The 27262-nt window shown below is 39.3% G+C and overlaps 1 protein-coding gene across 1 annotated transcript in view; it reads left to right on the forward strand.

Annotated features, from left to right (window-relative positions):
- The window catches only part of LOC306798738 (ALK tyrosine kinase receptor-like), a gene marked incomplete at its 3' end in the record, with an annotated part of 236864 nt that overhangs the window by 83027 nt on the left and 126575 nt on the right, over positions 1 to 27262 (forward strand). The window contains exon 3 of the mRNA XM_079298938.1: positions 9796 to 9960. Coding sequence (XP_079155064.1) covers positions 9796 to 9960 — 165 coding nt within the window. The remainder of the gene's footprint in view (positions 1 to 9795; positions 9961 to 27262) is intronic.

Consider the following 27262-nt stretch of genomic DNA (forward strand, 5'->3'; position numbering starts at 1 on the left):
AGTGTAGTAGCCTTTAATTAAATTAAATTAAATTTAATTAAAGGGTAGTAGGCCTGGAAGGCACACATTTCAGGCTGGAACACCTCACAGCATCACTGTGCAGACACTTCCTGCCACTTGATATTTGCAGCCCACAGAGGGCTGATGTGTGCATGTGCAGCAAGAGCCTGTAGGCATAGCCCAAGACCAAGAGGACACTTCTGAAAACTTCTATTCCTCTGCATACCTTCAGCTTATAGCCACTGGCATGTTTATTAGTAAACTTCCCAGGGAGCTGGATTTCTGTTCAGAGCTGCCCTGTCCATGACATGGTGGACAGCTCCTTTCAGTGGCTGGTTACTGGCTGGATCTACATGGCTCTGGGGAGGTCATGCAGGATCTCAGCAGAGTGAAGAAGACAAAGTTAGACCATTCAAGCTCTAGGCAAGTACTCTTGTCCCAGGACCCAGCCTTCTGATTAGTAATTAATCCAGAATCACACAATAAATCATAAGCAGAAATAAAAACCAGCAGCATTTTACTACTAGTGATTTCTTCTTCTGCCAGCTTTCCTTACTGCTCCCAGCATGACTGATTATGGAGTGCTCAATAAAACTTCTATCAAAACTTTGTTTGCCTAATCATCTGATGGTACCCATCTAATTAAATGGTTGACATTGCTGGAGTAGGGCAATATTAGTTGGTTTACTTACACTTTATCTGTGTTCCACTGTTGGAGAAATTTCTGATTGAAAGAGTGAGTAAATTGATATGTGGTGTCCTTCCTCCTCTGCCAAACTAAGTCCTCTTCTCTTTTGCTCAGAATTAAAACTTCTCTCAGACTCTCTCTGGTAGTTCTGGCAGGAACAGTGACTGATGATATCTCTGAAACCACATGTAGCAATCCAGAAAGATATTTGCTGGCACAAGGCAAGACCTGAGTGGTGCATTCACAAGACTTTTTTTCTGTTTTGTCTAGAGATTTTTTTTAGATTTGTCTCAATCCAAACACTGATTAATCATCAGTCATCTCAGAGATGCAAAATCCACGACTTTCAGAGAAAAAAGAGTAAAAATCGCATGTGAAGTCAAAATTAACTGGGAATTCAAGCTGTGAGACAGGAAGAGACTTAAAATCTCCAAATTTTTTATATCCTTTTCTGCTCATGAGGTATACTCAGACTGTTTCCTGTGGCTAGAAAAAAATTTAATACATTCTGCATATGTGGACTTATGGTAGCATATTAATCACCCATTTGCAGATCTGATGGATCTCTGTCCTGAGGCTTACATGATTAACTGCACCCAGCCACATATTTCATTTCTTGTCCTGGCTGGTTGAATGTTAATTTTCTCTTCTGTACAGGTATTCTATAAGAAATCAATTGTCCCCTACATAAAATCTCATAAGCTTGTGTAATAGGGGTTCCAGATGACAGCTGCCCCTCCAGACCTTCATGCAGTTAACACATCCCTCTCTGCCCCATCCTCTCCATCTCCCTGGGCCAGCCAACAACCTTGCACCTGATCATGATGCTGGCAGGGTGTGGTGGCCACTGTGGAAAGTACTACTGATTGGAGCAAAAATCAAATGCAATTCAACCCACCTAAACTCTGCTTTGAAAGAAGAACACATTTCATGGGAATAACAGGCCTGAGGTTGCCATGCTGGATGTTGCAGTTGGCTTTTTCTTTTTAACAGTTCTTGTATCACTGTGCTGGCTTTGTGTCTCTTTGCCACATTTGCCAGTAGCAGCTGAACTCCTTGGCTGCTCTGAATCAGCACTGGGCAAAGTACTGAAGTACCTCTCTCAGGTTATGTAGTTTACAGATATTTTTTTTTTCCTCCCTAAAGTTTAGGAAATAGTAGTGTTTGGATGGCAAAGTCAACTGGGACTAAAACTCAGGATGAGAGCAAATGTGCTACCTACTCACTTTTGCACTTAAAAACATCTAGAAAAGGTGAGTTCAGCAGAGGAGGAACACACACCTACGAGAATGCATAATTATTCACAGCTTTGATTTAATAGGTACTAAAAGCCTAATCCACAGGATGGCCTCTATTAACAACTTATTAATAATTTCACTCAGCTCTATGTCTTCAGAAAACTAATTTGACAGGGTTGTTGGGGTTTTTTTAACACTTTCTAATGGAATGTCGTCTGTGATGAGTTCCTAATTTCCTGAATTTGGTTTGCTGACTGAAAAAATAAAAAATGCACTGAACTAATTTTACCGTGGGATAATTTGGGGTCATTATTGCTGCGTGTTTGATGCTCAGTGGCATGGCAGTTGCTCAGCAAGGTGTCAGATGATTAATTTTTTTCCCTGGTAGGTCATATGCACCATTTCATTCATGTCAGTTGGGTACCAGATAGACACTACTGCCACAAAACTCAGTGAGTCTGAACATTAAATGAAAGGGAAGATGGAGAGAAAGAGAGCACCAGGCAGAAGAATTCATGTCACAGTTAGCATCCCATGACTACATGTTTGATAATTCTACAACAAATCATCTACTGACATCTTCAGAATGATAAAGCTGTTGTGATTCTTGGCTCAGCATGGCATAGTGAGATGTATGGATACAAACTGATTGTTACAGCAAGATCCTGTTCAGAGGTGAGATAAAGTCAGGAGAGGGACAAGGAGAATGCTACTTCATTCCAAAGGAAAACTGAATCAATGCCTTCTTAGTAAAGATACTGGGAAAGTGATGTATCATCTTAATTCAAACACATCTTTTTTGCAATCTTACAAGTATTGAAATGTAGTTTGGAAATAGCATTATGAATGGAATAGGGCAAGGCTTCAATTAGCAGCAGTTACTCACACCACATTAATAGAATTGCTTCATGGAAAATAGCAGATGCTGTGACCCCATAAACATTCACAGGAATTCTTGTTTAACAATTAGATGGTTTTTTGGCTATGTGCAGTGATGCTGAAATCCAAAAGGAAGAAAGTCAGGAAGCACAGCATCTGCCTAGCTAAACCAAAGGCTGTGTTAAGCAAGAAGGAAGAAAAAAATCTTATTAGGAATAAATTTTAACTTTCTTTTCCTTATATCATCTTTCATCTGCAGATCATATGTCTATGACAGCTCAATATTTTTCAATAATAAAATAACACACAGTAAGACAACAAATGTCTTTTCTCCCCATCTCTCAAGTATTCATTTTCTCTAGAGATCTTTTGAAATTCATGCAAGAGGTTCCTTGTATGAATTGACAAAATATGACAGTTCATCCAACTACTGTTTTGTGCCAACTGGAGCATATTTTCTAACAACTGCTGTTAGTCAGTACTTCTTTTTTTTTTGGCCAGAACTGGCATTTGAAATGCACTTTCATGTATTGTTTTTTTGCTGCGAGCATGGGAGACTTGGTGGACAAATATTTCTTGTGTGGAGAATGAAGTCTGACACTTCTTGGAGCAGGAGGAATGAAAACGAGAGCTGTTGCTAGTTGTTCTCCCAACACCCGTTCCTCACACCTCTCTCTGTAGCTGTCTTGAAAGACTGTGCTTATAATTGATTGATGAAGGAGTCCTGGCCCTTTCTTTGTAGTTTGATTTTCACTGAACAAAGCAGCTGTCAGAGATTTTGGTGATTCGGTCCCTGGTGTATGCTGAGGGGCTGGGTGGATATAAAGTAGATGCTGTCATTTTTATGATTCTCTTAACAAATAAATGAATAGCTGCATTATTGCTGTTTTCTCTAAGCAGTGGCCCATCTATCGTGGCTCACTCCCCAGAGAATTAATTTAAATGCATCTGGCATGAGGAGAGCTCTGGGCTCCACAGGAAGAAAGGCAGCTTGCACTTGGAATCCAGGCCCAAGCACCCTACCCAGGATGTTCCTGGGATATTCCCTGAGGTGTTGCCCCTCTCAAGTTTTTTCTTCAGAATGCAGTCTAACCTTAAAGCCCCTCCCAAAGGAAACCCGAGTGGTTTTCTTTCAAGGTGGGCATCAAAGCTTTGCTAGTGCCAGCAGCCTTGACCCTGGCCAGCAGCCACCCCTCTGGAGTGCTGGGGAGAAACTGGCCCCACTGAACTCTTCCTTGCAGGCAGTGAGCTCTGAGGAGCCCTTGGAGCCCTGGGAGGGTACAGCAGAGCCCTGACAGTAATTTCAAGGTCAGGGCACCGTGCTCAGGGAGCTGCTGGTGCAGAGGAAGGACACAGAGAGCGATAAGATAACTTGTGCTAAGCAGCTTGAAATTAAAAGGAGGTCCCTGGTGAGCGCAGGCTGTGTGTCAGGGCAGGGAGAGGAGCTGGCCTGGTGCCTAACTGATCTCACTGCTGCACTTGCAGGGATGGACCCCAAAGCTCCTCAAGTGCCTCCCCACATCCCCTGTCAGGCCAGGCTGCTGCTCTCAGTTTGTCAGCTCCTGCAACAGCAGCCCAAGGAGCAGAGGGGGATTGTTGGCACAGGCATTTGCTAAGGGTAGCATGACCCAGAGTGCCTGGCAGGGAGACACGTGCCATAAGCATCCCTTAAAATGTGCAGTTTGCCCTTTCTCAGGGCTAGACAATGGAAGGAAATAGGTGAAATTGTCTCTTCAGACTTGCTTGCTCAGCAGGAACAAGGCAGTTAAGCCCTGCAATTGTTTTTGCTCTTGAATTTGTGTGACTGCCAACACCTTTTCCCTTTTCACTTTTGCTGTGCCCTTCCATCCTGTGGTAGATTCCCTTATTTTAAATTCCTGCTGTAACTCCAGTTGCAAAGGTAAAATATAGCACCAGGAATTCATTTGCAAGAAGTTTCACCTCTTCTTTGTGCCACTAGGGCAATGCTTCCTTCCAAGACCTGGCCTCTATTTGGGTCCTCCTGAGTGTTCAGCAGGTGGGTAAGCTGACAGCCAGGGAGCACAGTGTCTCCAATTTATGTTCTATTTTCAGGGAGAAATACTTATTGCTGCAGGCTTCTTTGTGGCACCCCACATGTGCACCCTGGTTTGGTGAATAGAAATTCAGAAAGGCCTGATGAGGCAATTGAAGCCCTTAGATTGAATGCCCTGTGCCCTTTTGTACTCAGAGGGAATGGGAAAGCTTTAGGAACTGGCTCTGTCACTAGGATTAATAACTGGAAAATCAATTTGTCATTTCCCTGTCATAAATTAAAAGCTTATAGGCCTTATAACACAAGTAAAATAGAGGTTAGTAGGTATTGATGGAGGTCTCAAAGCTCACTCAGCAGAGCAGATCTCTACTACACAATTTAAATTATGTCTCCTCCACAAGGAATATCTGTCAATATTTGTATTACAAAAAGACATCATCTGCAAGAATATTTTATCTGTTTCTACACTGCTGCTGCCATTGTTACTGCTGAAAGAGTTCTTGAGGGAGATTGTGGTCTTGACTTGATCAGTGTGAGTGACCTTTACATTGTGCATTTGTCTGTAAATGTTGTATAAATTAGTCATGTGCAAGCTGATGAGGTGCCAGTGAAGATGTAGCTCACTATGCTGGTCCCTTGGAGAACAGAGAACTCTCTGCTCCCTTGGCTGTGGCAGAGCTCTGAGAAAGCAACCACACCTTTTCAAAGGTGTGCCCAGCTGAGAGTAATTGAGCAGGAGTGATTTGTAAGAGTCAGCAGACCAGGAGAGAAAAGGACTTTTTAAAGTCAGACGTGTGTAGAACTAGAAAGGAGCAGTCTAAGAGGAAATTACCTGCTGGTAAGATTTTTGTGGTTGAAAGGAGAGGTGGTTTAGACCAAGTAAACTTAATCTTTTCTTTGACAGCTGAAGAAAGTATATTCAGAGTTGTTTCTTAACAAGAAGTTTTTTTAATCTATCTCTCAATATTAGGTTATTTTTGTTTTAAATAAGGTATATTTCTGTGATATGTGGTTGCACAAATGATCCAAGATGGCCCAAAAATGAATGATCCATGATTTTACCTGCTGCGATGTAAAATAATATTTCCCACTGATTACTGTGTTTTGGTGTATTACTTATACTGCTATTTTAAGGCATTTGTTTATTAGAAAACTCTAATCAGTTTAATTGAAATAGATGTGCTTGCCAGATATTTTAGTTATCTGTGCACAAATTATAGTTGTTAGGTATGTTGATAAAATATAAATAAATTGAAACACTCACAAGACTCTAACATAATCAGACATACATAGATTCTAGTGTCTTTTTAATTGAATGGTAGCTTAATTGGCTTTTCAATCTGTGGTTAATATTCTATGTCTTTTTGCATACCAAAAGCTGAAGTGTTTTATATCTACAGCCTTTCTTAAACAGATTATTATCTTACTTTGATTATAAACATCACTTTTGTTTCTTCTTTAAAGTTATAATGATGATGAAATAGATTTCTAACGAATTATCTCTTCTGCTCTCTGAAGCCCAGCAGTTGCAGATAAAAGAAATTGTTGGACAAATAGCTGTTTGTTCTGTTTTGGGGTTTTAAAATTTGTTATTTAAGAAGAGACTTTGCTATTTCTCTATATGGAACTTAAACTCCTGTAGAGCATTTAGGATCTGTAGTGTCAATATAGCTCTGACATAAATGTGTGTACTTTGTTTAAATCTCTGTGACATCTCTTTTGGAAAATCATCTGAAGTCACAAAAAATCACCCCACTTTACTGACTAGGCACAGTATTCAATTCCAAAAGCTCTGTATCTAGTCAATTTATATTGGTATAGGGCTTTAAAAAATAACCACTAGAAGTTGTGTTACTTTCAATTGCCTTTCCTGCAGTGTTTAGTTTTTCATTTAAAAAAAGGCAGAATGGCCTTTATCCAGCTTCTGAAGGCACATGGCTACTGCTTTCTGTGCTTAACTGGGCAAGAAAACAATAAACTTGGTGAAGCCTTTAAATGTTAAGACAAAAGTGAAAAAGGAAAGAGAAACATTGGTTTTTTTATGCAGAGGTGTAAAAAATGGCAGATGATTTGTGGCAGCAATTCAAGTATTATGCAGGTTTTGTATTTGCAAGTATGGCTTATGTGGTCTTGTAATAGCTAACACAACAAGACCAGCTTCTCAATCACAAAAAAAAAAAAAAAAAAAGCATTGTAGATAATTCTTTTTTTATGAGGTATATTACGTTGTCGATAGTGAAGGACATTGTGAAAGAAGGAAAGCCTGAGGGTAGGAAGTTAATGTTAGCCTTGGAAGGCTGGATGCTGTTTGCACAGATTTTTCTGTGTTGCATCAGATAGCATTTCATTGTACTGAATAGGATAATAACACTGAAATTTGTGTCTGATACAGGACTAATTTAAATAAGAGCTTATAAGAAGTACTGATATTCTGGTGATGTGAGGGGACTATTGAATCATGTAAAAGTTGCAAGCGTGTTTCCACTGAATCACAGAAACTGTCGATGCGTGATCAGAATAGTCTCCCCCTGTTCCTAGGAACAACCTGTTGTGAAGGACATTGTGTGACCACAGCAGGCATGTTAGATCATGCTCACTCTCTGTAGGCCATTCATTGCAAGGGAAGGGAATGGCATTGCTGCTTGCCTTTTCTTCCTTTACTTTCCCTGCTTGAGCTGTCTGCAGGGGTCACAACACTGGTTGTGACTGGTATTTAATCACATAGCCCAATTAAGTTGTACCAGTTGTAGGTCAGAGGCCTGCTGTGTTCAGGGCTCCACAGCTGATTGATAGCTCTTTTTTGAGATGGACATTCTGGAAAGTGAGACCAAAGTGGGGAGCAGAGCTGGCTATTGAGTGCTTGTGGCACCACAATCAGGCAGTCAGGGGGACTGGAGGAGGAGAATGAGAGTGCCTTGTGGATATCCATGAAGGGCCCCTCTGCTTGGGTCAAGAGGGTTAGAGAGCACAAAGGCTTCTGTTCCCAGCAGCTGGGCAGGAGGGGAGAGGAAGCAAGCTGGAAAGCTGAAGAAAATATGAGATTGATCGCGAAGAGAAGTGCACAAAGAATGAAATAGTTGATTTGAAATGATTGTTCTTGCTATGTGTGGTCCTTGGCCTGGGCTTTCCCATTTGTCATCCAGTGAGTTCCATCAAAAAAATCCTTATATGAGCTGTGTTTCTCCCCTCCATATTTTTTTTGACAGTGCCTTAAAACACATAGTGTTCAAGGTGTTCCCAGTGACTAGTAAAGGTAATATATGTTCTGTAAACTATAGTTGAGTGTTTGGTCGCTCTTTTGTCTGTCTGGGTTTAGGTGTAAAGTTCAACAGACTCCTAACACTTCATAGAGTAAAAAAAATGTTTGATTTGTGTTTTACTTTTTGGGTTTGGTTTTTGTTTTTGTTTTCTTATTTTTATGACCATCTAGGGGACCAGAAATAAGTGGTCTGAGGTTTGGATATGATATTGCAGTAGTAAACTGCATGAATATATCCACAGTTCCCTGCTGCCTAAATTGAAGTGTGCTTCATGTATCATGAAATTTATATTGATAACTTAGAGGCCTGAAGAGAGTAGGGGCTTGTGCATTTGGATTTAAGGAAATGTGTGTAATCCTTGTTACTGCTGCTTGTGGTGTAAATAAACTCCTTATGTTATATGGTTTTCCTGGTGCTGTGAAGTATTTAAAACACTGAGTGGATGATAAAGCACTTGGTTAAGAAAATAAAATATAAACTGGAAAAAAAAACTCTGTTCCTTCCAGCTTGCTGTGAAAAGGGAAATTAGGTGGGAAAAGTGTAGCAAGAGGGCAATAGTATTAACCTTTAGATTAGAAAATATTTTATCACCAGGAGAATAGGCTGAACTACATAAATCTGTGCCCACAAAGAAGAAATTAGATGTTCAACAGAGAATGTAATTGAAGTTTAAAAAAATCAGCTAATTCACTAATGTCGATTCAGATTATTTGTTTCACCTGCATAGTATGCCAAGACAGAACTACAATGCAGAATACTCCAAGGAGCAGCTGTATTCTTTTTTTCCTTGACTTTTTCAAATGGATCTAGCCTGTTCAGAAACACTGAGTTTGTTCTAAAATAATTTCTTTCTTTTACTGAATATTGTGTTGAGTTCTGACTGTGGTGATAAAAGCATTCTGGAAAATCTTGGCAATTAAAAGTAAAATCCTTGCAGGTTGTTGCTGCATGTTGTGTTAAGCAGCTTGAACTGTGGTGTGATGGTGAACTGGACACTGCAAAGTGAATTATAGTTGTACCAGCAGGGTAATGGGTTTCTCTCGAGAAACATCTCAAAAAGAGAAATCTCTGTTGCAGGCAGTTGCTGGCTGGAGGCTGAAATTGTGCAGCAGCAAGTCTGATTTCTGCTGCTTCTGTTATCTCAGGAAAGAGACAACGGGGGGTCAGAATGTCACCTCCTGGGGTACAGTCCCTATGGCTTCCAGCACATTCCATATGCCCAGGAGAGATGACTGTCCTTGTAGAGACCTGTGCTCACTGAGGTGGAACGTGGGTGTGAATCATGTTTGGAATCTTTGCCCTCTAATGGTCCTGGTTGAATTTGAAGCAGCATCCCAGAAAAGATTGGCTTTCTGTCCAATTTCATCCATTGACTAAGCTATTTTCCTTTCAATCCAGATGATGCCTTTCCCCAATTTAGCTTGAGCTGCCCTTTGACCTGTCCTGAAGGGGAATTACTGGCTCTTGGGTATTCCTTTTGATTTGCTGCTGCCTCCATAATGAACCTCCCTGTGCAGCCCATTTCAGGCCCATTTTTCCCTGTCTGTTTATGGAATTCTCTATTTCTTTTTACATCATTACTGAAAAAAAATCAAGCCCTAACTTACTGAAGTATAAAATTAATGTGCATGCACATGTACGTATACCTACCTTTGAGCACAGAAGACACCAGATTTAATTAACCTGGCATGTTTCATGTCCATTTTCTTTTTCCAGTATTTGACTGCAACTTTGAATCTCCTTGTGAGCTGGAGTATTCTTTTACCTCAAAAGATCAGGAAACCCCCAACAATGCCTGGGTCAGACTGAATGCAGAGGAAATCTCGCAGCTAAACCTCCCAGATGGGCTGGAGAGAGATCATTCTGAGGGCACACCCAAAGGTAAGATGAATACAGCTGTGTAATGCCATCAGAAGTGGTTAGTTTTAAAATAAAAACACCTTTGCTTTCACTCCCTAAAATAACCATAGCAGAAAAACCCAAAACTCAGCTCAAACAAACAAGTCCTCCTGAAGTGCTATAGTAAGACAGCTATAATCCCTTTGCTTCAACAGACAATGAATGGAAAAATAAAGTGACAAACAAAAGGGGGGTCATTCTGTACAGGAGAGATCTGGCAAGCTCCATCATATACCTAGGGAATGAACTATCAAATACAGTATTGTGCAAAAGAATTAGGCTGGCCCATGGCATGGATGATATTTGGATGAAAACTGTGCTATGGTGCCTGTGTTTAAGGTCATTCAGTGTTTGGAAGAGTCTGGCCTTATCTTTGCTCTAGGTCCTGTTAACCACTTGTGTGTTTGCAGACCATTTTAGGCAATATCCTTTTGTCCAGGGGTTAGGTTCTCTGTTTGGTAAGAAAACAAAGACGGCTTTGTCCTTAATATAAGAAAAGATCCTGTCTCTAAAGAAGGCTAGGAGGTCTCAAAAGATGAGAGTGCAATGGACTGTTTTCTTTTCTTGGAAAAAAATGTGGTTTGTTGGAATTCCTTTTCCCGCTTAACGATCATATCTGTGAATTGCAGCATATTTCATTAAGACTGTAAGTTGGGAAAAGATTTTTAGGTATTTGTGCTCTTCTAATCCTGGGAAAGCACAAAAATTCTTAACATCCTTTCAGCTGTTAGTGACACCTGCTCGGAACTTTTTTTCTGCAAGGTGGAATTGATAAGAATGGACCTACAAAAATGAAAATGGGGGTGTTAGAGCTACAAACTTTATCCAGGAAAACAGAGGTGTCAGGAAGGACAAGGGATAAATTTCAAGGGATATGGAGCAGTTCCCATAATAAGAAAAACTAAACAGACAAAGATTCACTATTCAATCTCCAATGGCAAGGGTTAGAGGTCTTTAAAAAGCAGATTGAAGAGTATTGGAAAGCAGCTGTGAAGTTGGTGGGTTCTGGGTTCAGAACAAGCAAGCTGAGACATTTTTAATGTAGTACCTGAATAAATGGTGCTAATAAAATACATGAATTAATGTTGTGGGGCCAGAAGTGTGCATAAGTTTAAAGAAAGATCAGATGAATTTTTGCAGAATACATTCATCACTGGAGGTTTAATTCAATAGTCTGTTTAGAGTCAAGAAGCCTCTTACACCACAGGCTGCAAGTGAAAGGGTCCTTCTCTTAGGCAGCAGCACTGGAGACTGGAATTTGGGTTTGTAGAGCTGCAGGCTGACTGCTTCTGACAGTTCTTATGTTCAGGCAAATACTGAGGAAATTTTCTGTGCTGCTTTCATTCATATTCTGTTTTCTCATCCATACTAATAGTATAGTACTTTTCCCCAGATAGCCATTATAAATTAACTTTTAAGGCCCATTGATTCATCAGCAGACCAAGTCATTTTGGTGTGGTCTGTGTCACATGTAAAACAGATGGACCACATTTGTGCTGCATGCAAATATCTTCTAATTTCTGCATCAATGAACATCCACACACATACTGAATTCCTTCCTATAAAGGTACCATTCAGGGAAAGTTTGAGGTACATCAAAATTTCTGCTTTGTTCTTCTTTTTCTTAAATTCTAGTGCAAGCTGGCTGCCCTTGAAATTTAGGAATTAAAACCTTGTTTTGAATTGGGGAGAAGAGCTGCCATTTTCCTGTAGTGGAGGGAAAAATGGGGAAAGCCCCCAAGGAAGTAAATGTATTGTTCCAGGTGAAGAGTCTGGCCAGGACCCCATGGTGCTACCTGTTGTCAATGTATGATGGAGATCCTTTTGGATCCTTTACTGAAAAGTTATACCTTTGCCTAACTCAGTTTTATATATCTATCAAAACAGAAGAAAGAGAGACTGTTGGCTGGCCTTGCAGCCCAAAACCAAAGATGGTATTGGTTGATGATTTCCAATTGCCTATTGGGTTAAAATTTTATTTCTAAGCCCAAAAGTTGGGGTTTCTCATCTGGAATAGAGGCAATTTAGGCTGAATCTTGTGTTCTGCTGTTTTCTTCTATTTTGGGTGTCAGGTAAGCAGTGTCAAATTGATTGAGTGGATTTAGATTTGTGGGGCATTAGGTAGATTATTTTGCATGGTTTATTTGCTTGTGTATGTGTGGGCTTGTTTTTTTTAAATTACCAGGCATGTTGGACATAGTGGTAATTTTTTCTCAGTAGATAGTAGGTCTGCAACTCATCGATGACTGTAACTCTTGCGTGTATAAAGACTCATTTGAAAATCAACACTTGGAGCTAGCATCTCTCTATTTTAAATCACTTTAATTACAGCTGTTTGGCACAGATAGTTGTGTGGTCTGTTTCAATCTGAAATAATTAAGCACAGTAGTTCCACCCCCCACTGTTCCTTGCAAATTGTACTTGCAATTATCTCAATCTCATTTCATCTCCTTTGCAGACAGTAATGCACAGAGATAAACAGATAGCTTAACTAGATTTTGGGATGGTTTAGCTCATCCTTGTCACTTGGCTATCAAGTCATGGCAAGACATTGATAGAGACAAATGCCTCTGGTATGATTCATTAGACTACACATGGGTTTCTGTAAAATGTTCGGTAGAAAATAATTGGTAGATCTCCCAAAGAGACATATTGGAAGAATTTCTGTATTTTTGCTCCTGTCCCAAAAGCATGATACAGCTCAGTGTCAAGAAATCAGAAGTCAGCATGAATTAAGCCTCCTAAAGGAAGAGCTTAGTCCTGGTGTCTCAGCATCTGGTTGTAGTCACAGCTGAGCAATCAACTCACTTGGCATGTTCAGCATGTAGTGTCACACAAATCATTGATCTTCTGGATGGGAATAGATGGTGAGGTGGCAGAGTTTGATATTAAATTATTCATGGTAAAAGACTGAAGGTCTAGTTTGCAAGGAATTGAAAAAGGATGCTTAACCAGCTAATAGTGGCAGGTGAAATTTAGTGCAGGTTGTTTGAATTGAGGTGGTGGGAGACAATCAGAGCTTGGGATATATGCAGACAGATTCTGAGCTGGTTACTGTCACTTAAGCTGACTTAAGGGTAAGGATAGAGCTGTGGAAGCATTACCTCAGTAGCAGTCACAAAATAAATGTGATTTGGGGACTTACTGGGAAGGGAGTGGAAAATAGGAACAGTATGCTGTAGTGTAAATATGTGGGGCAGCTGTATTTAGAACTCAGTCTTCTGTTCTAGATCCCATGCATCAAAACTCTTTTAGTACAGTTGGGAAAGTTTTTAAAAGAATAGAAACAAAGGTGATAAAGTATGTAATGGCTGTCTGCTAGGAACACTTAAATTGACTAGGGCTACCCTGCCTGCAAGAGGCATCTAAAGGAATACATGCAGGGTTGTATAGAAATCAGAAATTTATAAAATATATATAAAGGTTTATAAACTCCCAAGGGTTTGTAAAGCCTGAAAGGATGAGTACAGAAGGAATATTTGATATTTCTTCTAATACAGTATTGAACAGCATCAAGCAAAATTATTAGATGTCAGGTGAAACAAAGGGAGACCCCTCAGTATTTAGCAAACAGTGAAAGTGGAACTTTTTTCCCAAGTTATTGTTGTTGCTTGAACCTTTTGTGGGTGTGCAAATTTACAGGATATGTGTAGGGAAGAGAAAGAGTTTCAGCTACTAAATTCTCTATAGAATCTTTTCTGCTTCAGAAAGTCCTTGTGTGACCAGTCCCTGAAGGTCCGGGGTGGTGAGGGACAACTGTTTGCTTTCCCTGTTCATGCATTCTTTTTTCATTTTCTATTTCCAGCTGTCTGCTCTCAGAGCAAATGTTTAAAGTTAATGTATCTTTGGTCTCAGAGGGTTGGTGTGGTGGAGTGTTCCTTGCTCACCTCCCAGCCTGGGCTTAGGTTCCCTTTGAAAAATGGTAGAAATGTTTTAGACCAATTCAGAGAGTCAGAGAACAATTGCTATTTAAACATTTGCTATTATTTGCTCTTCTACTAAAGCCTTGGGAATGCTATCAAACTCTGCAAAAATATCAAATATTGGTAGGAAGAACTGCAGGACTGTTTGCCTATAGACATGTAGGTTAGGGAGGCTATCAAGGTTTTGATTTTTAAAGTGTGTGCTAAAATGCTTCCCTCTCCTCCATCCCCCCCATCTTGTAGGCAGATTAGTGAGTGAGACAATCACTGGTGTCTGCCAGCTGGACCCCTGAAGATCTGCTTATTGGATGGACTTATTCACACTTTCAAGTCTAACTTATGTAACTTTCTCCAGGGTCAGAGACTTAAGGTTAAAGTTTCATTGATGTGCTAAAGACTGACAGGAAAACCTCCACTGTTGGGATCTCAATTGGGCCTGTACATGCTGTAATGAGTAGGCAATTCATTGTGGATTACTAGACTTCTTTTAATTCATAATAAGCAAAAAGATGCTATAAAAAATTCAAGCTTTCTGCATCACTGACTGCATTTATTTATTTTGACAAGTGTGATTAATTTTTAATTATTCATGACCCTTCATAGTATATTATACCAGCAAATGCACTGCAGCCTATTGTAATGAAACATGAGGAACTGGAGATCTTGCAACTGTGGCAGTATTTCCTAAGGAGGCAGGTGAGACAGCCCAGTCTGGGGTTAGAAGGAAGGAATTTGTAGGCCAAGGAAGTTGGACTTTCAGCTGTGTGGATGTTTTTTGTTTGGTTTTTTTTTGTCATGCTCAAGGTAGGGAGCCATTTGCCTCTCTGACAAACCTGAAATGGGTCAAACCATCCATAAATTCAGTGCCTCTCAACTCTTGAATCAAACCCAGAGTTTTCTGTTCTATGGGGCCTCTGGGATACAGCACTGAATTTGACATCCATCAGGGATGGTTTAGGAGTCATCAGCAAGTGGAACTTTTCAGAATTTACCTCTCCTGTTAGCTTTTTCAAGTGCTGGTATTTTCCTTCCTCCAGAGGAGCACTGGCTTAGTTCCTGCAATGCTGTGTTGCCCAGGGACTTTGGCAGGCAGTAATTGTGGTCCCTGATCTGAGACCACAGCTGGGGCTTCATTCTGAGTCAAATCTTACAAGGAAGAGAGTGAACCACTGCTACAAAGGTAATCCTTTCTATTTGAGGAGGCAGCAGCTGGACCAAAAACAACTGCATACAAACTGAGTCCAGGTCTGAACAAATATCAGTGATCTGTTTCTAACCATAAATGCAGCTTTAAATGGGAAAGATTAGAGTCTTGACTGCTCCTGACTATGGTTATACAAGTGGGTTGCCTGCTCCTCTTTTAAATCTTGTGATTCTAGATCAAGTAAGTGAATTTCTGCTTCTGCGATTTGAAGATTTCAGGAACAGGAAAATATGCAGCTTGATAAAAAATTCAGATGAAGAGAGAAGTTGTGGAGGTATGACCACCATTGCAAATAAAAATCAAAAAAGTAATAAGCCACCCTGTGCAAATGTGAACACCAGTTGAGACAACTTTTTAATGGAAAAAGTAGATTAAACTTTCATGAAGGATGACAGGGGATTTGGAAGATGAATGAGGACAGTGGCCCTAACCAGCCACTGATTAGTTGAAAAGCTCTTATGTAAGTTCTAAAACAAGAAGTATCTGCATATTGTGTTAATGTGGTTTTAATTTTTGTAATTATTACTAAAGAAATGGAGCAAGGCTAAGGCACTGAGCATATTAGCAAATGGGAGATAATGAACTGCAGGATTATAAAATGGCTGTTGACTTTAATTTATGATTCCTCAGACAAAGAAGAATGAGGTGAATAATAAAAGATAATAAATAATATTTTGTTTCAGATTATCACTTTATTAACAAAACAGTAGAGTATAAATCAGTGTGGGCTTGCAAGAAATAAGTAGGTGATAAGTTATTTTTTCATGTAAAACTCAAGCAGAAAAAATACTTGTATCACCTAAAATTCCACCAAGAAAAAAAAAAGGAAAAAATTATCTTAGAAAAAGACAGCTATTTACCAGGTGAAAGAATCAAGAGTAAGGAGAGTAGCTCCTTACTGGAGCTACTGGAGAGTAGCTGGGCTCACACTTAACAGACAAAAGTTTTCCCTTTACATTAATTCTTATACTGGTTTGAGGATATGCCTTGATCCTGTAGAATTGATCCAGCTTATGTGTCTTTTGAACAAGCTATCAGAGGTATTTCTTATTTAGTAAATTGTTACATGGAGTTTGAGATCCTGACACCTTAGGCCTGGAAAAAGAAACAAACCAAGAATTGGTTTCTCAGGAGAATTTCTATCTGGGAAAAAAAATGTTTTTGAACCTGTCAAAAAATTTGACATAAAACTTGCAGACCTGAATGTTTATTGCATTCTTCTCTCTAATGCCAAAGAAGAATGTGGATCATCCTGGTTCAATCCAGGCTGAATAGTCCTTAAAAATATCACTGCTATGATATGATGCCACCCTAGTTTTATTATTTATATGCCTTCAGATAAACTGCAGGTATCCCATGGAGATTTGTGAACTTCTGGACTTTGATACTTCCATTTAGTTCAAGTGGGATTCAGTTTCCTATTAGTCATTTTACTCTTTAAGATTTAGTCTGTGATTCAGTGGAATTTAATTGTCGTGGTTGAGCTGAAGGATCAGCTACATACCACAAGTGAAACAGAAGAAGAATTAAGTGAGGTCTGGAAGTAACACAGACTGAAAATTACTCATCAGTCTTACTGCAAATGAGAGATTTATAGATGTTTAGGGGTGACTATCAAGTTGTGTATACAAAGAGCGAATTTAGAATCAAAAATATTATTTACAGCTAATAGTTCTGGCTGTTCTAGATCAGATTTAGATTTTGAGACTCAATTTGGCAACATAAACGTATCAACTGCTGCAACACATACCCACAGGAATTTATGCAACATTAAGACACTAAATGCAAACCAGACTTGCTTCCAGGGTCCACTGGGCTGTGGAAAAATGAAAAATACAGCTTTTCATAAGAATCAGGTTCCATCTCATGCTGTGTCAGTACAAAAAAAATGGACCAGGTGTTCCTAGCATTTTGCAGCTTGCTCTCCTCATTAGGACTACACTCATGCTTTGCTATTGCAAAATTATTTCCCTTTAATGAGCCTGCTCTAAAGAGGCAAATGATTGTCTCACTGTAGGACAGTGTGTTTGTTTATAGAGTAGGTATGTATTTATACAGACTGTGGATAAGCACGTGGGTTTGTTGATTTTAGAAATCTTGTTTGTTCACTCCTAGCTGTGCCTTCAGAGGTTAAATCTTACAGAAATTGTTAATATTAAAGCTCACTGATGTAGTTTTGTTTACTTTTACCTTGAAGTGGGTAGGCCTAGTTGTTTCTTGTATAATAGCTTACACCCAGCATGCTTATTTTATCCCACTCAAAATAACCAAAGAAGGTTGGAGAGTTCAAGACAAGATATTGAATGAGGATTCTGTTTTCTCTCTTTACAAAATAAATTTCACAATATCATGCAATGCCTGTTTTGGGGGCCTCAAGCAACTTGCCTAGATTCTAATGAATTATCATCCTTTTAATTATGAGCTGGAAGCTATCCCTGAAGTTTCATCTGTTTTCTTTGTTTGCTTGTTTTGAGAGCACAGTGATCAAACAGATGGTATAATGCATGAAGATGAGAATGGCCATACTGGGAGAGCAGGAGAGGGAAGAAAACTGATGGCTGGACTTCCCCAGATGTTCTCACTCTTCAGACAGGCTGTGCCAGAGACTGTGAGCTAAGGGGAGCAATAGAACATGGCCCTCTGTGTTCTGGGCAACATACCACAGAATCTCCTTGCTGATTTGGGACCTCCAGTCCTAGACCCTGTTCCTGTGTTGAACAACACTTCCTTTCTGTGCAATAAATTAAATTGTGTGTCCCATTCATGGTAAGGAAATACTTCTCTAAGTCCCTGTGAGTCCCTTTAGTCTCAGTAGCTCAGGCTTTCTCATCTATCAAATGCCTGTAATTTGGAAATTCTTGCCCTTCATCTTTCACCTTCCCCAACTAAACAGGGTTTTATAAAAATTCAATACAAATCACTATCTTTTGTTAAAATTAAAATGCTGAGCTTTAAAAAAATCATTTATAATTCACATTAATGGTTCCTATCAGTTATAAAGTCAAATGAAAGCCAGCCTTATTAGCTGAATGCTTCAGTGTCACAACAGAGATGAGAGAAGCAAGGACCCCTTACTTCTAAGTGACAGTTCCTTATGAATGTAAGAAATGTAATAGTGGGTTTTTACTATTGTTCTGCTTTTCTTTCTTTTCTATTCTATGTCTGTGAAAAGATCTAACCACTCTTCTGGGAGAGGCTGTCTTTCTAAATTATCTCATGTAAACATGAGTAAAAAAGGTGATGGGTAAATTTCTCCACATTTGAAAATATGTTCAAACAGCAGAAGCAGAAGATTTGTTACTTGCCATTGCCTGTGTTAAAAGGATAAACTTGATGAAGGACTGAACTACAATAATTCACTTTGTGTGTTGCTTGTAGTGGAGGACGTTACTGCTTTCCTGTGCCTCCAGTGGGGAAGTAGAAAGGTCAGGCACTGAAGGGAAGCATTTTGCTGTGTACCACAGACCTTTGGCAGTAATTTAGAACTTTGGAAGGCACTTAAACAGCATAATAAAGGTTAGATCACAACTCCTTTTCACCTGTTGCAGGAGGTTTGTTTATCAGAGTAAAACCCAAGCTGCAGAGCTCCAGTATTGATTTTGAACAGAAGGTTCAAGAGTGTTCTGTTTTCAAGGTATTTATTCAGAGCACGGAAGAAACAAAAAGCCCATGTTAAAACAACATTAGGATGCAGGTGTAATTCCACTCTCTATGTTTTTCCTGAAGATGTGAAAGAATTTGAGAAGGAGACAGAGGTTGTTCTGTATTTGACTGCTCTAAAAAATAACAGCTTTTCAGATTACTTCACAGTCTGGTTTGCTGGGACCCTGAGCCTGGTGCAGCCAGGGGGAGCATGGCAAAAATAGAGGGATGGGAATGATGGAGTTGCCTAAAGAATAAAGAACTTTAATGGATAAAATAACAAACATAGAAACTGCACGGACTGAGGGGCAAGAGCCAAAGACCCAGGGGTGTTTTGAATGTAACAATCTGTAGGGGTATCTGAGGGGAGGGGTCCCATCATGAGCACAGCCTTGTATGTGACAGGTCCTGAGCCAGCTGAGAACAAGCACCAGAAACATGACCTGTTATAGAATAACTCCATTAACCTGCCAACTCCCATGGATACTCTTTTGTCTCTGTAACCTGACCAGGTATCTCCCTCTCAGTATCCTGCTTCCCATGGTCTCAGGCTGTTGCCTCCTGCATGAGCTATCAAGGCTAAACCACTATTTTTCCCAGCCAATTCGATTCCCACAGACTACAAGCCTGCCTGCTTGAGTTGATTCTACATGTCAATAAGGCCACTTAATTATACATGAAAATTTGCTGGGACACATGCCTTGGAATTTTACAAACTGAACTTTCTCAGACTGGGGCAAAAGATTGTTCTGGTGGCCTCAGTGCCCAATTGCACAGTAGGGAAAGCTGTTTTAATTTTGTAGTCATTGGTTTAGAGTTCCAGATGTCTAAGGACAATATATTCAGTGTTATCATGTTATTAACAAATTATGGTTTCTGAGGCACTAAGAGCTTGCATAGTTAATCTTTGTTTTATCATTAATTAAGGGTAAAAAGCAAGAATATGAGAGGGTATTACAAAATGTTGTAATTCAGAAACTGTGGCTTACACCCAAAGTAATGACCTTCTCAATGTCCAACCAAGGCAAAGAGGTATCTGTTAAGCAAGAATAGGTTCTTAAATCAACTTCTTACTGAAGATGCCAGGCCATTTGCAATTGGTGGCAATAGCTGAGTGAACAGCAAGAGTGAACATTTTTAATAGCAAGTTTTTTTAAGGACATTTATTTAAGTATAACTACCAGTGTAGCATATGTTTTACGGTTGTCTTATCTGTCAATAGAGAAAGGTGAACAAGGTGTAGAAGGAGATTTTATCTTTGAAGAATTTGATCACCTAATTAGAGCATAGAAAATCTAGATCCTGGTAACACTGAAAAAAAAAACCAAAAACAAACAGTGATAATTGTAATGGCTTTGAAGCAAATGATGATTAAAATGTGCTCCAGGTCTTTGCAGGGTTGGTGCTTGACTTGCTTCAGGCAGTTCTCTCTGTGGTCACCTTGCAAAACAGGTGGTTAATGGCAGGGATTTGCTGTCCAAAAAGTAATTTTTGTTATGTGTCAGACTGAACTGAACATAGAGACTTCTGGAATATTTGATGTGCTTGGATTCAGCAGTATTATTCCCAATTGCCTTAAAATTAAAGAATGCTCAAGAACTAGAAGTTAAAGTGCTGACTATTTAAAAACTGAATGTTGGCTTCCATCCACACTTTGCCTCCTGTTCTGTTGTACAGTGGTCTTTTGCTATAACTAAGGGTTTCACTGCAGGTAAAATGCTGGGAATCAATGTTCAGTTTTTCCTTGCAGTGAGGAGAAACACCCTTGCAAAATCATGTCAGAGCTAATACGCTTCCAATAGTATTGGTATTGTGCATTTGCTTATGTGCTTAGATGAATGTTTGTGTAATGGGTAAGTGTTGTGTGAAGCTGAGTGCATCCATTTCTTTCCACTGATTTACAGGGGAAGGTGTCTGGACAGGTAAGGGCAGCCTTAAGAATATGCTGGAGTAGTGTCAGTGCTTGAGTGATTTTTGAGCTGTGCTGTCATTGCAGAGTGAGTGACAAAATGTAATTGAAAGAACTGAGCTCCAGACAGCTGAGGGACCTCACTCAGGTGAAAAGCAATGCTTACCTTGGGGGGAGAGCTTTTTTGCAGGAAGGAGTTTGGTTGGGATGTCCCTGAATTAAGAGGCAGGAATTGGCTGTATGGAAAAGAGCCACGTGAGAGACAATGCCCTTAACCACTCTCTACAATGTTTTGGGGCTTTTTATTTCATCAGAATGAAGTGATACATTTCAGAGTGCTTTGTGGGTGGGCAGGTGAAATGTTCTTCATTGCAGCAACCAATTGATTGTCCTGTGCCTCAGTCAATGTTACATCCATTAACTCTTCGAGAGGGTGGGGAGCCAAAACTGACCCTGAGTGCAAAGCTGGTAATGGGCATTGCATCAGGAGCGACCCAAACAGCTTAAAAAAATTAACAGATTTGTTGGTTACTTAGTACACTACTTTTACCAGCATGCTAAACTTTTAGAAAATGAGACCGAGTTACTGAACAGTTCCTTGTTGATACAACTGTTGATAATACAAACTGCAGAAACTTGAGTGAACTGCAGATTAGCCTCTTTCATTCCCAAATGTAACCAAAGCCCCTTGTTTATTTATGTATGGGTTATGTTTTGCCAGGGGATTTTTTTTTTCTGATTTTTCTTAAAGAATGTTTTCTAAAAGGCTGCTCTGTTCCCCTCCTCTGATTATTATCATGTGTTGTCCTTTGAAGATATTGTTGGGATTTGCTGGGTGAAGGGGTACAGACTCCAGGAAGTGCCATTTTGCTAGCCCACATTTTTAATAATCTTGTTTATGAAATTGCTGAAGATGCTCCCAATTTCTTATTGTCAAGCTAAAGTCTGGGATTGTTTTTAAAGCCTGACACTGTCACAAAGTGATACAAATGTGTATTGTATCACTGGAAGCCTTGTGCAGGTATGAGAGCAGGCATAGCAGCAGCTCTTTTAGCTTGGTTTTGTATTTTCTGCTGGTTTTTGCTGCAATAAAACATGCAAAGAACTTATTTATTTCTTATGACTGCCCAAATACTTACAGAATTTGCTCCAAGCCTTGGTTAGATTTGCAAGGCTTGTCTCTGCAGGACTGGGTCTATGTGGCCCCTCCTTTTCAGGACAAGATAATTCCATAATATTTCTCTTCTGCACTACCTTTGGTCTACAAAGTACTAGCACTGAGAAATGAGATAATTTATCACCTTTTCTATATCACCTTTTCTATATTACCAGATGTCTCATTAATTGATGGGAATCTTTTTACAATCACTTTAAAGAAAAAAATTGCTTTTGAGGAATTTTTCCCTCAATTGACAGCAACTTAATGAGGGGTTGTGACTTTGTAATCAATTTTAATTATTGTGTAGTTAATACTGCTAAAAATAACAACTCTAACTTTGATTCTGGATGATTGATTTGTGAAGTAACTTGTAAATAATTGATCTCTTGTTCCCTAATGGTTTTTCTGTTAAAGCTTTTTAAAGTAAAAAAGAAAAAAATAAAATCAGGCAAACATTTCAGTAGCTAAAGCAGAGTCAATGTAAACTCATAGTAATGATTGCTACCATAACTGGAGTTTTATACACTGAGAGCTGTGTGTTTTAATGGTTAAACCATGAAACAGAAAATCAGTATTTCTAGGTGTTTTTCCCATTCAATCACTGACTCTGTAGGAATGTGATCACACACAGCAGCCATTTCATCTTTCAGTTTACCAACTTTAAAATAGTGAGCAGACTCTGTCATATGTTGTAATGCTCATTAGGATCAGTTCTGGTAAAATTATTCTACAAAAGATGGCAAAACTGTGCATCATCCGGTTATTTTCAGAATCCATGTGCTTAGTTTAGAGATAAGATGGCTCTTTTTCACCACTGGTAGCTGCCAGTCCAAAAGACCAGTCTCCTTTGGGTTTTCCCATGCTGGCAATACTGGAGGGTCTCTGACTAGACCTTATGGCAGCCTTTTCCTCTGTTACTACTGAGAATTTTAATATTTGAAGTGAAGGAACATCATTCTTCATTTCCAGCAGTTGTCAGCCTTGTGGCATTGGAGGTTTGAATGGCCTGTTAGACCAAGGCTGTTTGCATGCAGGTATTTTAAATGAGGTGAGACTGCCAGCATACTTGGGTCCTTGTTTAGAGTAGGACCCTGTTCTGCATGTCCACAAAGCACTCAGAGTTCCTTCAGAGGGAAGGTGCTATCAGTGAATCTTGCTGCTCTCTGGGCCACTGTGGGCTGTTGGCAGTAATGGGACAGTGAAAATGGATTATCATTAATGTCAGCAAATACAGTTTTAATCATGTTAAAGCCATATCTTTGTGCAACCAAATGAGATTTCTCATAACACAGCTACTTATTTGTATTCCCCATGCATTGCACAGACTACCTCACTATTCTTAAAGCAGCTACCAATCACCACGAGGAGTCAAGCAGACGCTGCATTCTCCATAATTACAAGCAATTTTCCAATTGAATTATCCCATGATTTAATTCTTTACCTTGCATCTGGAGAGCATCAGCAATGTGCAGCTGTTTTGGCTTTGAGAATTAATTGTTGCTAAATGAATTAAGAGTGGTCTTGCTGCAGTGATTTCAGAAAAGAGTTAAATCCAAACTAATTTCTGGATTTAACTTCTATTTCTTATTTCCCCTTCTCTTGACTCAGGACCATGATACAGGCCATGGATTTACTAGCATTTGCCTTGTCCAGTAGAGAGTCTTAATTCAAAATAAATACATTTTGTCACTGAATTGAAATCATATTACAATGAGGCACAAGTGTAATAGAACATGCCAGAGCCAGTAAAGACTGGAGGGCTGGGGATTAATGATAAATTATGTTAGTTTAAAAAAAAAAAAAAAAAAAAAGAAGAGATGGTAAATTTGCAAAAACTATAAAATACCCAGTGAAATAGGTACAATTTTTACATCACAGGAGTTTTTTATGCAGGCCGAGTACTTCAAAAGTAGGAAGAGTGTCTTAGTAATGTGTCCTTGAGGGAAGAATGGACAGGAATTTAGACTGGGAGTAGCATATAGTTTATTTCTGAAAATAGAAAAAGAAGTGGAAGAAATAATGAGTTTTGTGAGGTTGAGATTATCATCAGGGATTTCCAGAGTCTATTAGATTCCAGTAAAAATGGATTTTTTTTTTAAATCTGGACTTTCTCTTGCCTTTTTTTTTTTTCATTACGTACAAAGAGTGAAGCTAAGGGTTCTAGGAATCTTAAAATACAGAGGTGTATTTTCATAACTCTTTCAAGCTAATGAGAACATTCTTGAACTGCACTTAGTTAAATAATGATACAAAGATACATTTACTGCTGGGTTTCCTTGACTGCACCAATGTTTGTTATGTTGAATCATATTTACAAAGAAATGGAGAGTCCCCTGCTATAAACACTGCTTTTCAAACACCTTACAATGATAAGAACAAGCAGGTTCTGATTATATCTGAATAATATAAACATTATTGAGTTTGCCTAATGATTGTCTGGCTCATGATTACTCCTTCAATGAGATTCATATTGTGTAGGTTTAACATAACCAGGGTACTAAGGCAAGAAGCAATTGAATTTGCTACTTCTTGTAAAATTTTCCTTTGTTCTCACCCAGAAAACAGCTTTCTTGAAGGTTTGTCTGCTAAAGAATTTCACACTGTTAATTTTTATTCCTTTAAGAAAGGTTTAATTCAGGAACATGAACAAGTAGCAAATGCCCTAAATTAGCTTCCTTCGCTTAAAAACCAGATCATTTTTATCAGTTCTATTCTATGGTTAGAGATATCTTATCTTCTTCCTATACAAACAAATTGTGGTTGCCTTTGGAAAGCCTGTGTGGGCTCCTGTGGATTTCTCACAAGCTGAAGAGAGAAACTCCTGAAGGAGGAGCAGTGACAAAGGCATAGGGTTGTTGAACCAACCAATACAAGAATTTATGAGTCATTGCCTCCAGACAGTGGAGGAAACATAGAGGCAGTGGAATAAATGTGACTGCACAGGTTTGAAAGGCATTGCTAATATAATAGTGGAATAAAGTAAGGAAGAATGTGATGCCTTTAGGACTGGAATCCTGGAGGCAATAACTGTAGCAGAAAATGAAAAATCTTGTATGTGGAGCACAGTAAGAATTTGTGCTCCAAGCAGGGATTACTGACTATAAGTGGAAGCTGTAAGAGTTCAGTGTGTGTCTGTTAATTGCCACAGCAGTCAGGTATGAGGCTGGTGAAGATTTTTCTGGAAGAGAGAAGAATATTCTATTGCCATTGCATAAAACAGTAACAGAGCATAATGTAGAGTGCTGCATACTAGTCTTGCTCTGTTTGAGATAAAGGAAATGTAAAATGGGAATAGGTGTAGAAAAGAGCACCTAGAATGGGTCTTGCCACAACAGGTGAGATTACAAAATAACCCTTTTCAGTCTGCTGATATGAGAAGCAGATGCTGATGTTTATTAATATATTTGAAGAAAAAAGCTAAGTGTTGGAATTCTAGCTGAAGGAGAAGAAAGTGCTGACCAAGGAACATGTGAACAAATGTTACAAATGCTTTTAGCATGGAAATAAGACAAAGATAATGAAATATAAATCTGTGATTTAGCCTTCCAGTGAAAGAGGCTGGTAGTCTAGATAGTTTTGATGTAGCACTTCAAGTTGTCCATCAACAAATGGAAGAACTGGTGTTATTGTTATGTGTACACCTTGCTGTAATGTACCAACAGTGGTAATTTTTGAATTACCCACAACACAGATACTAGGGCAGGCTGATACTGCACCCATCCATTTATAGTATGATGAGCTGAAAATCTCTGTAGCTCAGACCATAGAGATCCTGTACTGAGTTCCCAGCCTGTGCCACACCAGAGAGTTGTCAGCAGTGCTATTTCATACCAGTATATGTGCTCTGACTTGCCATTGTTGACAGGATGCTGGGTTTCCTCTGCCTTTCAAAAGTTCTGTGTTTATGGTTTTATTTTCAAGTAGATTTGGATGTCCTGAAATAGAGTGTCTTTGTTGAATTTCTTTTTGCACATTTCTTTTCATAGAATGAAAAGCCTTCCCATACCCCACAGGAGAGCAGGGGCTCAGTAAGTCACCCGTGCTGTTTGCTGTGAAAGAGGAAAAGCTGGCACTTGGCAGCTGCCTTGGTTCCCCCAAGTCCTCTGCCAGTCAAGCACTGCGTGCTGCACCGTTTGCCTTTGGTAACTGAGCAATTAAGGATTTGTATTCTAATTACCTGGCCAATTATGTGCAGTGCAAAATTCCCTGCTAGTAGTGCTGTGATAGCCTGAACTGCAGACAGTCTTGTGATTAAACTGTCCCTCGATGATGAAGTCGATAATTAACAAGAAGGCATTTTGCTGAGTAGTGAACAAAGTCAAAGAAAGAACAGAATCGAGTTTTCAATGCTTTAATATGGTTTTAATGGTGCTCTTCTCAGGGACAAGAACTTCTCTGACCTCCCCTGAAATTAGTAATGCATACCCAGGTGCAAAAATGTAGACTTGGTTTCTTTACAGAGAGCATAATGTTGATGAACAAAGGGCTGGAGAACCAACTGTATGAGAGAAGACTGAAGGAGTTAGGTCTTTTGTCCCAGGAGAGAAGAAGGCTCAGGGGAAGCCTCACTGTAGCATTCCAGTACTTGAAAAAGGGACAACAGCAACAAGTTGCACAGGGAAAAGTTTCATAAAGATGAGAGCAGAACTGTATTTTTCATGGTAACAATCATTGGCTGGAAGAACTTCCCCACTGCTGGGTGCTTTCAAGGTGAGACCGGACAGGGGGTTAGAGAATCTCCCCTTGGCTCCTGTTTTTATGAAAGGTTGGACCAGATTATCTTCTGAGGCCTCTCCCACAAAGTTTTTTTTCTGTGATACTTTCATCACAGTTAAAACCTGTTTAGCCATGCCAGCACTAATGGAGTTTGTAGCTGAGTGTCCTGTGTGTAGTTCTGTGCTTTCAGCCCAGGAAGTTTGAGAGTCTCTTTCAAGTGATAACTGAAGATGAAATTTTTATTGCAGTGTTAAGTGATGTATGAACATGCAGTAAACAGGACAGAAAGCCACATAGCTCATCAATGTCAGTCTGGCATGAGCTATGAGACAGGCAGACAGAAAAAACTATTCCATGTTATGGCATTTTGCTTGAGCTGTTTTTTCTCTGAATGTCTGTTTGAGCAGAAACTCATCCAAATTCTCTTTGGAATGTATTAGCTTTTATTGAGGACTATCCACTTAAAAAATTTAATCCCTGTGAAGACGTCAGCTGTGAAAAATTGAAATACTCTAGCAAATGTATTTTTGTCCCTTAAAAAATTCAAAATGTTGACAGAAGTAATTATCCTGAGTGAGCAAATCTTACAATTACAAGTTATCCTTAACATTGTGGACATAATTAAATTATGGTAACTGATTTATATGAAATAAACCTGGATTTTTTTTTTTAATTCTTCTTCAAAGTTGTATCAAGACAACTGGACAATATGAATGGGCTTGTATAAACAT

This window comes from Erithacus rubecula, assembly GCF_903797595.1.
Source record: "Erithacus rubecula genome assembly, chromosome: 2".
NCBI classification, from domain to species: Eukaryota; Metazoa; Chordata; class Aves; order Passeriformes; family Muscicapidae; genus Erithacus; species Erithacus rubecula.